A 12,655-nucleotide genomic window follows, 5' to 3' on the forward strand; every position below is an offset into this window, starting at 1 on the left:
ATGTGGTCATTATGGTTTCAATACAGTTACTTACCAGCTGTGCTGGGTAGTAATAGAGTACATGTAATCCAGATTATGTGATCGGATTACAAAACTAAATACTTGTAATTAGATTATAGTACATTTTAAAGTAATTTTAATCAGATTAAAGTTAATTTGATGGATTACATGATTACAGATTAATCGGGCAAAGGCAGTGAATTGTACATAATTAATTGTTCCCTTTCATTTTTGTTCTTTTTAAGTATTTTACATTTTTAATTCTAAATAAGCATACAGCTGATATACATTTGGTAAATCTTGAATTATGTTTTGAATTGTATTCCACACAATAATTGTGTTCCAACTGCATTAGTGCAGTCAAGTTAGTTTTATTTTAGCAAATTGCTTTTGTACTTGACTTAAAAAATGTACATGAATGCTCTTTGCTTTTTTTGTGTGTGATGTTAATTCACAAATATAACTGGTCTTATCTGTTAACACACATGGATGGTGTTTGTAATGCCAAAATTTCTGGAGAAAGAACATATTAAGTAATTTTTTTAGTCCACTCAGAAAAAGACAACATACACACACACAAAACATGCATATTCTCATATTTGGATCAAATAAGTACGTTTTCTTTAATGCATTTAAGCAACAATGTCAAAATGTTACAAGCTTATCCAACTCAAAGGCATGTGACATCAAATTAACAAGAATTAGGTAAAAAGTAATCCAAAAGCAATCAGATCCAATTACCTTTAAATGTAATACAAAGATTACGTTACTGACTAAAATAAATTTGTCATGTAATTTGTAGTCAGTAAAGTGAGTTTTTGTGAGTTACATTCTGAACATTTGAATGGTTGCCTTTTGGCAAATCATAATGTTATTTGTACTTCCTCAGTTTATGATTTCTCATAAATGACATCTTATGCAATAGATTGTAAAAGTCTTGCAGGAAATTCTCTTAGACTGCAGTCTGGACATAATAAATTTATAGAATCCAAAAGATGTTTCATAATGTCATTTTGGCCTCTCAATGATATGTTCAGGTTTATAGATCAGACACATCCTCAGTTATGGGAATCATCGAAGTAGAGCATTTTTGTGTTTTGCCATATCAATTAATCACAGTTGGCAGCCAATGCTGCCCTCTTGTGACAAAAATTATATTTCCTACTGAGTTCTTATTGTCCATGTTTTTTTAATCTTTCTTCCCCTGCAGGCAGCCCCATGACACTGCAAGTAGATGGAGGAAAGTCTCGAGCCATGCTGCCTAATCTGACCCCTGGAATGTCCTACCAGGTCACGGTCATTGCTGTAAAGGGCTTGGAGGAGAGTGAACCAGGATCTGACAGAGTTACAACAGGTACAGCTTTTTCTAATATTATTAGAATCTCACTAATTGCACACTTTTAATAAAGGAAACTCATTCTTAAGTCAGGGCTTTTCAAACTTTTAGATGCAAGCTCCTAGGACCCTTCCTTAAATATAAACAATAGTAAGAAATATTATAAAGAAAACATGTTTTCAAAAACAAAATAAAAGGCAATTATAATGCCTTTATGTTAAGCATATTTAATGAATTTAACATGACAGTCTGAAAATTGCATTTTGTAAACATCATACTTTTCTAAAAAAAATTCTGCAGACCCCGTTGCACCTCCATAGACAAGTTTGAAAACCCCTGGAACAGGAAAAGAGATAGAGCTTCATATGTTATAGTTATAATTCAAATACTTTGTTTTTTTTTTCTTTTGTAAAGCAACATATTCTGTTTTTTGAGGGCCATTTGAATTTTTTTTATTAAGATGCTTGAGAGGGGACAGTATTAGGAAATTGTACAACTTAAGCTCATGTTGCCAATAAGAGCCACAAAGCTCAATGTGAAGAATCATGTGCACTTACCACTATAACATGGATGGCACCAACATGTTACTCAAAGTGAGATTAGACTGATTTGCAATAAGCTTGTCTACAGTATATAGTTTATATAAGTATTATTTGCAAGTTTGCTTTCCTGTCTGGCATAAGTCTAGAAATCGACTCCACATTGTCTCTCAGTGGTGGTCTTGATTCTTTCATCTCACTGTGTGTATCTGTTGGCCCCTAGCTCTGGATAAGCCACAAGGTCTGACAGCAGTCAACATCACCAACACTGAGGCTCTGCTGCTGTGGCAGCCTTCCATCGCTACTGTGGACGGTTATGTCATCACTTACAGTGCAGACACTGGTAACTCAGCCCAGACGGTTGTTAATTATTCTTGAGTGAAGGTTATTAGGGAGTTTTTCTTGATATGTTTCCTTTGGCTTGCTCAATGGAGGCATTAGGGCTGTATTTCCTGTAAAACTGCTTTGAAACAATGCATACTTTGAAACACAAATACAACTATCTTAACAGTTTCATGCACTACTGAGAGACCATGAAGAAAACAGTCATGAAAATCCAAACCGGTTTAACGAAAAGTTTTAACAGCACAACAGTGAGTCTTGTTTGTTTTCTATCTCAGTGGCTCCAGTGATGGAAAGGGTGTCAGGGAACACTGTGGAGTTTGAGATGAGCTCTCTCATACCTGCCACCCAATACACAGTAAAAGTCTATGCAGTCAGAGAGGCAGCAAAGAGTGCTGCAACCTCCACAGAGTTCACCACAGGTAAGGTTAACGCTCACTCACCCTTGCATACAAACACCAGAACACATCCATAAGCTCATCCAGAGAACATTTTAGGCGAGAAGAGCTGCAGAACCGTCTGACATCTGTTCCTCTTGGGACAAAAAGCGACATGATGAACTACAAGAGATCATAACACATACTTTAAGCATAACAAGAAAATGACAAGCAAATAGAGAATATTTTCTTGTGTGTTGCCAATCGCCAATGCATGCTTGTGCAATTTGTATTATATCCACTATATAGAAAGCCAGCTATATAATTGAATGCCCTCTGCCACAGATGTTGATGCCCCCCAGAACCTGGCAGCCAGTAATATTCAAACAGAAAGTGCAATGTTGACATGGACACCACCAAGAGCAGACATCAGTGGGTATATCCTCAGCTTTGAGTCTGCTGATGGCATTGTGATGGTGAGTGGACCACCTGACCACATAATAAAGCATTCGTCCATGAGAGGTTATGCAATACAGTGATTAAACCACAGGTAAGCGGTGGTTTTAGGCATGATGTAAAGCAGATGATGTTAGGCAGAATGTTAGGAACTCACAGCCTCAGTCAACATTCCCTTTCAAAGCATCTTTTTTTCCAAACGATGAAAGTGAATGATGACTTATATTCTGCCTAACATCTCCTTGTGTGTTCTGTGGAAGGATATCTATGGGTTTTTAACAACATGAAGTTGAGTAAATTATTAAATAATTGTAATTTCTTGGAAATAGAATGTATGGTCAAAGGTGTGTGTTTATTGCCATCTAACTGCAGTTTTGAATGCTGCTAAAGCAAATGAAAGAAGTTGAAACTATCAGTTCATTTAGGTCTGAAAAATTGGAGATTGATATTTCTCTAGTTTTTCTTGTCCAACTCTGTCCAATATTTCAATGTCAGTAGAGTGCAGTGTATTGAAAATACTGTGTGTGCCTGATTTTCTTTTCTTGGATCAGGAGGTCGTCCTCAGCCCCACAGCAACATATTACAGCATGTCCCAATTGACTGCCTCCACTGAGTACACAGTCAAACTGCAGGCCATTGCTGGACCAAAGAGAAGCAGAAACATCTTGACAGTCTTCACCACCAGTGAGCCAATAACCTTTATCTTATTGTGTCAGTAATTAGTTACTGTAATCGAATTACTTTTAGTAAAAAAGTAATGTAACATATTACATATTAAATTCTTGTAATCAGATAACAGTTACTGACTTTCAATTAAATTAATTCCCTTTAAGTACATTCCTTGTGCTAAAGTAATATGTACTGTATAAAACATTTAAAAGATTAATTCATATGTACGTCTGTTATCTTTTCTGTGACAGCTAAAGGTTGCTAACAATGAATGACTTTTGAATTTGAGCAGTAAACCAAAAACTTTTCTAGAAGTGAATTTACTTCAAAGTAAAATAATTATTTGATTACTTTTTAGATGACATAATCAATAAAGAAATCTGATTACATTTTTAGAGAAGTAATTTACCCAACTCTGGACATAAAGTGCAAACATAGATTTTTGTTTACTCAATAAAATCAACAAGGTCAAACACTTTTTGTTCTTTCACTGTCAAAGTTGGAGTGCTGTACAAGCATCCTAAAGACTGCTCACAGGCTCTGTTGAATGGAGATGTAACTTCAGGCTTGTACACTATTTACCTGCGTGGAGATGAGTATCAGCCCCTGCAGGTCTACTGTGATATGACCACTGACGGAGGTGGCTGGATCGTGAGTAACTCACTCTCAAATGAGAGAATTACATGCAAGATACTTTACTGATCCCAAAGGGGAAATTTAAAAGACAGTTCACCCAAAAATGAAAATTCTGTCATTTACTCACCCTCTTATTGTTCAAAACATGTATGGCGTTCTTTATTCCGTGGAGCACAAAAGGTTATATTAGGTAGAATGTCAGTCTGTCACCATTCACTTTCATTTTTTGGAGAAAAGATGAATGAAGTGAATGGTGACTGAGACTAACATGCTTCATAACATATCCTTTTGTGTTCAACAACATGAGGGTGAGTAAATGATGACATAATTTCCTTTTTTTAGTGAAACATAGCAAAAACACATTTTCTCATACACAAGTCACTTTAATGCTGTGGTGCTTGTATGCAGGTGTTTGTTAGACGGCAGAGTGGTAAAGTGGAGTTTTTCAGAAACTGGAAGAACTACACCACAGGTTTCGGTGACCTGAATGATGAATTCTGGCTGGGTATGTGAACACATATCAAATTACTTATACTGCCCAAGGAAGTAGAAAGGCACAAAAGTATAGTGAAATTAGATATTTTGAGCATGTTGGTCTGCAAATCTCATTGCCTATGTCTGCAGGTCTTTCTAACCTTCACAAGATCACCTCCTCTGGGCAGTATGAGTTGCGTGTGGACCTCAAAGATAAGAATGACTCTGCGTATGCACAGTATGACAAATTTTCAATCTCTGAACCACGCAGTCGCTACAAAGTCCATGTTGGAGGATACAGTGGCATGGCAGGTAATGTCTTTAAATATTTATTATATAATATCAATATATATTTATTAAGGCTGTCAATTTAACACGTTAATTCTGTGTGATAAATTATACGAAAAATAATCTAAAAATATTAACGTAATTAATCATGCTACCGTAATTAGGAATTTTCCTACCAAAGGAGCAGTTTAAGCTGGAAGTGCCATCTGCATGTTTCTGTGAGTCTCAGTCAGCAGGGGGCAGTACGTGCAGTTCAAGCTGTACCGGCAACAAATCGACAGCTGTTCAAAGACAGAGCAGGGGTCTCACAATGTGCTTTTTCAAGTTTCAAACTCCATTTAACTTGATACATTGAGCAACAAATTAGACCAAAGAGGGACAGCTGTGAATTTTCCATATCCCTTTTCCCCTGCGGCCTATTTAGTGAGTGACTTAACCTCCGATGTGCTGTCTGTCTTCACTGGTCTTAGAACAGACTCTGATGCGGTCACATTTTGCTTGTAAGCATCAAGGAATAAATTCAAATTTTGAACTTTCAATTTTTCTCTTTATGTTTGTAGATTAATTAAGAGTGGAAAGTGATTAAAAATACATCGCAAAAAGGTGATTGAGAATGAAATTATATTTAATATTTAATTATTTGGCATGTTAGGCCAGCAGAGAAGGCTTTGCTGGCCCTGAGAATTCGCCACTGCAACAGGGGGGTGTTTATCAGTCATGTTAATCAAATCTATCGTAAAGTTCATGTTTACATTAAAATCTTTATTTAGACTCCATCATATAGGTTGTACCGCAGTTCATATGATTCTGAAGTCTAGTGACGCATCTGATATATCTGGGTTGGCAGCATCAAATAGACAGGCGAAGTCATAATCTCCGCTAATGCACCTGTATGGCGACTGAAGTAAGGGAATGAAGTAGGGCGGCGTTCAGATCCGATCTTTTTTGCCCTGTATTCTTGAATATTTCTCTCTAGCACCAAACACGCCTCTTTTCCCTGCATGTGAGTAGACATGAGGCACCACATACTGAAAGTTAACGCAGTTCCAGTTTGCCTTTTTATCTAAATTAATCAGCATATTACAAGCCTTTAATAATAAACAAATAGATGTTGGTTCTAATTTTGTGAAATTAATCAGATGTCATCATCTCTGGCATGGATGATAAGGAAAGACAATAAAATTACTAGATAGCTTTGTCTTTCTCACGTTAATGAAAATATAAAAATAATCCATTCAGACTTTTATATTTTCTACATTTTCTCTCAGTAAATACACCTGAACCCCCATACAGTATCTTTCCTCAGTCACGAGGGCTTCTCAAATAAAATCGAATCACTTTATTGTCACACTACCATGTACACAAGTGCAAAAGTAGGTGAAAGTCTTCTATGCCCCATTCTTGCTATCTGAATCTAACGAAATATGAAAGAATTTGAATGTAAAAATGATATGCTATTATTAAGCTTCAAAACAAACAGATGATCTTTTAATATTCATATCCAACTGCACTTGATTGATAAAATCTATAAAATATTTTAATAATTTGGAAGAAGATCCCTCAGACACCACTGCTTTGGCTGTCTGTTTTTTTCTTCTGCCGATTTGGACATTCAAAAAAATTAGCAATGTGCAAATGTGAATTTCTAATGAAATGATATGAATGATCGAATGATATGAAAAAGAATATTAGCATATCGGACGAAAATAGATACTCTAATCTTTTATATCAAGCAGGTTTCAATGTAAAAACATAATAAGGTTTCCTACATGACATAGTTTTGTTAGTGTTTACATGACATGTACATCGAACGTTTCACCATAAATGCAAAAGAAAACCAGTGAAATGCAAAACAATTAAGATGCTCCAAAAGCGTCCATCTGATGCATGTGTCAGCACATCCTGTGAGAAAATCTCTCAAGTCTACCTTCGACAGATTGATTAACTCATTTGTAAAACTTATCACTGTGGACAATAGGTCAGTGATTAGCTAATGCTTAATGATATGGGGATATAACAAACAATCAGTGCTGGGTAGATTACTTAGGAATTGTAATCAGGTTCTGATTACAAATTACATGACAAAAAATTGAATCAGTAACGTAATCTCATAGATTACATTTGTGGGGGTAATCGAATCCAATTATTTTTGGATTTCTTTTGGATAACTTTCAACCTTATTATATTTGATTATATGCCACATGCTTTTTAGTAGGATAATCATTTTAACATTTTAACAAGAAAATATATTAAATTCTTTGAACTATTGTGTACCCTGTGGACAGGAACCTTAGAGATGGCATCCACTAGATCTTTTGAAGCAGTTAAGTTATATGTGTGAGCTACACACCTTGGGTGAGGTAGTAAGAAATAATAATTTTTTAAAAACATATTTAGTTCATTTTAAGTGTATAAAACAATAGAAACATTACATGAATGTTCATCTGTGATACTATTGAGCTTCGGAGTAAGAATATGATGATATTGATATGAAAATGATCAATAAATGATTAAAACTGTACAGCCATTGATTTAATAATATGTAATCATGTAATCTATAAAAGTAACTGTAGTCCTATTACGAGTATTTTAAAATGTACTTTAATCCATTTTAATAGATTTTTCTAATCTGATTAAGTAATCCAGATTACATGTAATATGTTACTACCCAGCACTGCAAAAAATATATTCACTTCTAAGGCCTCTTTTTGTATTGTTCTATTAATTAATTCTTTACACGTTTGTCACAATAATGTCAATTATTATAAAACATTATACATGAGTACTATATTAAGAATTATTTTATACTTATATATTGATTTATCATTATTTGGGGCTTTTTTTCAGCACATATTGCTATATTCGATTAATACGATTTGTTAATCGGCATATAATGTCATTCATTTTATAAAAAATGTTAAGCGATTGGCAGCCATAATATTTATTATCTGAGACTATTTAGTAGAGATGGGCCACTTCTTTGTAAATTAATGGGAGAAATTGGAACACCTAATGGTCAATGGACGTAGAAAGGAAGTCCCGCCTTACAGGTAAAAGAGTGACATCTCATGTCAATCAACTTGAGAATGCGCATCCTCATTAGCTATACAAGCTATACTATATAGCGTAATCTGAGTTAAAGAAGCACAATTTATGATACCAGTGTTGTCAGATTTGAATGCTGATATGAAATATTTTCTTTGATCGTACTCTTGACCAACCATTTTTTAGATGTTAGTGTTCCCCCATTCAAGTAAATAGGATACTTTTATGACTGGAAATAGCTTCCCGAGAGAGTTCCAAAGATGGCCGCCAGTGGACTGACTTGCTAGAAAGTCTTATTATACAGTATTTCTGTGTTTATGTTTGAAATCAATAGCAGACTTGCAAATTGATCATTCCTAATTGTTTTATAATCTGATTATTTTGTGATTATTATGCTCTTTTAAAGGTGACTCAATGACTTATCACCATGGCCGTCCATTCTCGACCTATGATCATGACAATGATATAGCTGTCACCAACTGTGCTCTATCCTATAAGGGAGCTTTCTGGTATAAAAACTGTCATCGAGTGAATATAATGGGCCGATATGGAGACAACAGTCACAGCAAAGTAAGATTTTCATATGTGCTTTCTAAACTGTCTAATGCATAATGTATAAAAATACAGCACCGGAACATTTTTGTTTGTAATTCCACTAAGATAATAATGCGATTAGGAAATATGTCAAATGATCGGAATGCTATTGGAATGATTTTCTCTCCAGGGTGTAAACTGGTTCCATTGGAAGGGTCATGAGCACTCCATCGAGTTTGCAGAAATGAAGATCAGGCCCGCCAATTTCAGAAACTTTGAGGGAAGGAGAAAGCGATCGTAAACCAGTGTGCTCCAGCTTTAACCTGCCAACCTTCCCCTGCTGCCCATTCACCCATTGTTCCTCCTGCATAATCTCATCCCCTTCATCACCAAAGCCACTGCCATGAGCCCAGCCTGCTCTCTACAGTCTCCTATTCATGGCCAAGAACAGGAACAAACAATTTCTTTGTCTCCCATTCAAAGCTAAAAACCATACACAGTTGTGTGTCACTTCTGTTCTAGTCAGTTTGACAGTAAACCAACAGACTCATAGTGAAGTGTTAAGCATAACACACTGTGCCTGTACATCATAAGCACACGCCAAAGACAGATACTCCAGTAACAGTCATATAATAAAATAATGATGGAGGGGAGATTTTGAGAAATGGCTTGTGCTTTCCAGTTTAAAAAATAAACTATAAAATAAATCTTCTCTCTGAACATCACAAGCAGTTACAGTGGAGCATGCTCAGATTGCGGAGAGAGTACAATGTTTTTGTGTGGTATCCTTTGTGTTGGAGTCTCTTCACTAGGCTATAGCTAACCTGAAGAATTCTTTGCTCTCTAAACTTCTCACCCTAACTGAAAAGACGGCACATTATAAGTCAAAGTTTAATATGCAGATATAAAAGGACTGCATAAAAATATCTAGTGGGCAGGCTCAGATAATTAAAAAAAATCTCTTTTTAGCCTGTCTGTGACATATCACAAGTACCCAAGCTCTCTCCCACAATTCATGCCATTCTCCTCATCAGATCTACCGTATAACCACGAGTCACAAGGCATAAAAATCTGGATTTGTTGCTCAAAAAATATAAGGAAAACGAAAAAGCTACGGCAGGACCTATATCAAGATATGATTTAATTAAGTGATTTTGTGTACCCAGTTACGAGCTTGTATAATGTTCAAGAGTCATAAAAAATGTTGAAGACAAGAAATATAAGTACTCAAAAGGCCAGGTTATTTGGAATTATTGTACACATACATAGCCTTATATGAAAGTTCTGTTATTACAAAAAACAATAATATACAGTTAAGTCTTCGTGTTGCCCCCCCACCCCACCACACCAACCTTGCAATCGACTAAACCACTGACCCTATAAAACACTTTTGTAAATTATGTCTCATTTTGGTATTTGGATATTTTTGTTTGTTTGTTTATTAAATGGATGTACAACAGGTGTTTCTTTGTAACTTCTCACAATAAAAACAGATTTTGTTTAACAAAACGTGTTGCGAGTGTTTTGAATTTGTTAGACACAACAAAATGGCCTAATGTAACCAGTGGTGGAACTCACGGGGACTCTAAATTGTTCACTGAGGATACATTAAATTGATTGAAAATAATTAAAAAATGACAGAATCCTCTACTTGCAGCAATGCAACTGTTCGGCAGTTTAGAGACTTGAATGTAACATTCCCTCAGTGCACTCCATAACATAAAAAAAGGTTTAGGTTCAACCATGCAATTTGATTTGCAGGAATCATTCAAACTGGACCATTATAGAGCACAAAATTCTGGTTCTGGAAGTAAAAGTCCCATTTTTTCCATAGAAGAATGATTTTTCAAAGATAACTTATAATCCTTATAAGACAGACCAATGGTGAACTCTGAGGTTATTCATTGATGGAATATGCCTTTGTTGAAGCCATCTGTCCACGTTATTTCAACTTCAGTGTTTAAAAATTGTGTTTAATAGCAGAATTCCTGGTGAAAAACGTCTCTGGTTACACATGTAACCTCTGCACACTGATGAAGGGAACGAGACATTACGATAAACGCTTTTGGGAAATTCCTTCTCCGACAACCTAGTTGAAGCTCTTATATTATAATGGCAATCTTATGATTGGCAATTGTGTTTGAGCCCCACCCCTTTTGGCACACAGTTGGCCTATATAAGCGGGTGCATGAACGCCATTTCTTCAGAATTTTCTGAATGAAGGACAATAACACATTTTTTGCACCTAGAAACTATGAAATAGTAGTGTGGCCAGGTTTTGCAGTGTCTCATTCCCTTCATCTCATGGAACAGAGGTTACATGTGTAACCGTAAATGTTCCCAATTGATAAGGAGCTCGGGCTCACCTGTTGGTGTTGAAATAACAAGGTCTCTAGACAGAGAGGACTCCCTAAGTGATGGATGCCACGCCTATGTTATAAAACCTTGTGAACGTTTTCTGCCAAGGCCAACCTGCAGCAAGGCATATATTCTGTAGGGATACACTGTTTGACCATGCCCATGAAGACACCATGCCTCTGGTTGAATGCGCTTTCATGCCAATAGAGCATCTCATGTCCTGTTTTTAATGAGTGAGGGTGATCGCATCAACGATCCAGTGAGGGAGTCTATGATTGAAGATGGACGTGCCTATTTTGCGTCCTCCATAATAAACTAAGAGCTGATTTGACAGTCTATACTTCTGGGTGCGCTCCACATACATTTTGAATACCCGCATGGGGCATAATAAATGTGTTAGGTGCTCCTCATCAAAATTAGACAGTGGGAAGCGAAGGCTTGTAGGTGGACTAACTAGGCCCTAAAGGGTGTGGAAAGAACCTTAGGCATATAGCCTTTTTTGGGCATGTTGGTGGCTTTTGAAAGCCCCGATCCAAATTCTAGACATTAATTGTAAGCCAATGTGCCAGCATATCACCCATCCATTTAACTGAGGCAAGAGTCAATAGGAGTGGAGTCTTAGAGAAAGCATTTACAACTCAACAAATTCCAATGGTTCGAACGGGGGGCTCATGAGTGCCTTCAGCACCAGGTTTAAATCCCAAGCTGGGACTGTAGCAGGGCGATGGGGTTTAGGTGCCTCGTTCCCATGAGGAACTGAAAAATAGAACATGTCTGCCAATGGAGGAGCCAACCCCGTGGCGTGGTATGCCGACATAGTTGCTACCTAAGCGTCAATGTGGTGAGATCCGCATCCAACCGGTCTTGGAGGAATGCAAGGTTCTCCGCTATGGAGCAGTTCACTGAATATTCACCTCATGAAGAGCATCAATTTGTAAATACATGTCACTTAGAGTAGTAAATTTCCATGCTCACACAATGGAGCCTCTTATTGGGCTAATAATAGCCCATCATAGATTTCAAAATGTGCAAGCCGCTCAGCTTCAACGCCACGAGTGCTGTATCAATACACTTCGAGAGTGTCGAGAGGCAAGCAACGGACTCTGAATTAATAAGCTGTTCCTTCAAAACAGTCTGAGACGAGGTGCAACTCATACATGAAAGTATGTGTGCGTCCTATAGCTCTATTGACGCAAAGCAGCCCAAGGGCAGATGCGTGGTAAGATCTGTTTCTGAGATACTGTTCTGAATAGGTGTCTTGGATCTAAAATGGGCTGAAGCCCGACATTTCACTCCGGAATGGAAGACATCGGCTGTAGAACCATTGTGTGCGCCGCAGTTCATAACAATCTCTATCGTGTTCTCTGCGAGGAGATTGTGAGTTCCTGCACGCAACATAGGCGCATTCTGAGCCAGGACCATAGATGACCGAATGCTGTTTAGCGTGTGTGACATAATAAGGCCTCTTAACAACTTCGTAGTCAGTAGAACTGTGTTCTTCCTGTTCTGCATGATAGCTGATGTGTTGAAAGCTGTTTCCTGTTTCATATTGGGGTGTGTTGACAAACTGCCGTTCTTAGATATGTGTTTCTTGTATCTGT

General features: G+C 36.9%; 1 protein-coding gene across 1 annotated transcript in view; it reads left to right on the forward strand.

Annotated features, from left to right (window-relative positions):
• Positions 1 to 10,196, forward strand: part of LOC127628543 (tenascin-like) — a 50,275-nt gene extending 40,079 nt beyond the window's left edge. Inside the window, exons 14-23 of the mRNA XM_052105336.1 lie at positions 1,211 to 1,354; positions 2,099 to 2,218; positions 2,496 to 2,639; positions 2,940 to 3,070; positions 3,602 to 3,734; positions 4,219 to 4,370; positions 4,764 to 4,860; positions 4,980 to 5,141; positions 8,569 to 8,732; positions 8,887 to 10,196. Of these exons, the coding sequence (XP_051961296.1) occupies positions 1,211 to 1,354; positions 2,099 to 2,218; positions 2,496 to 2,639; positions 2,940 to 3,070; positions 3,602 to 3,734; positions 4,219 to 4,370; positions 4,764 to 4,860; positions 4,980 to 5,141; positions 8,569 to 8,732; positions 8,887 to 8,997 (1,358 nt within the window). The 3' untranslated portion in view covers positions 8,998 to 10,196. The remainder of the gene's footprint in view (positions 1 to 1,210; positions 1,355 to 2,098; positions 2,219 to 2,495; positions 2,640 to 2,939; positions 3,071 to 3,601; positions 3,735 to 4,218; positions 4,371 to 4,763; positions 4,861 to 4,979; positions 5,142 to 8,568; positions 8,733 to 8,886) is intronic.
• The last annotated feature ends 2,459 nt before the right edge of the window (positions 10,197 to 12,655 follow it).

Source organism: Xyrauchen texanus, chromosome 3 (genome assembly GCF_025860055.1).
Source record: "Xyrauchen texanus isolate HMW12.3.18 chromosome 3, RBS_HiC_50CHRs, whole genome shotgun sequence".
Taxonomy (NCBI): Eukaryota; Metazoa; Chordata; class Actinopteri; order Cypriniformes; family Catostomidae; genus Xyrauchen; species Xyrauchen texanus.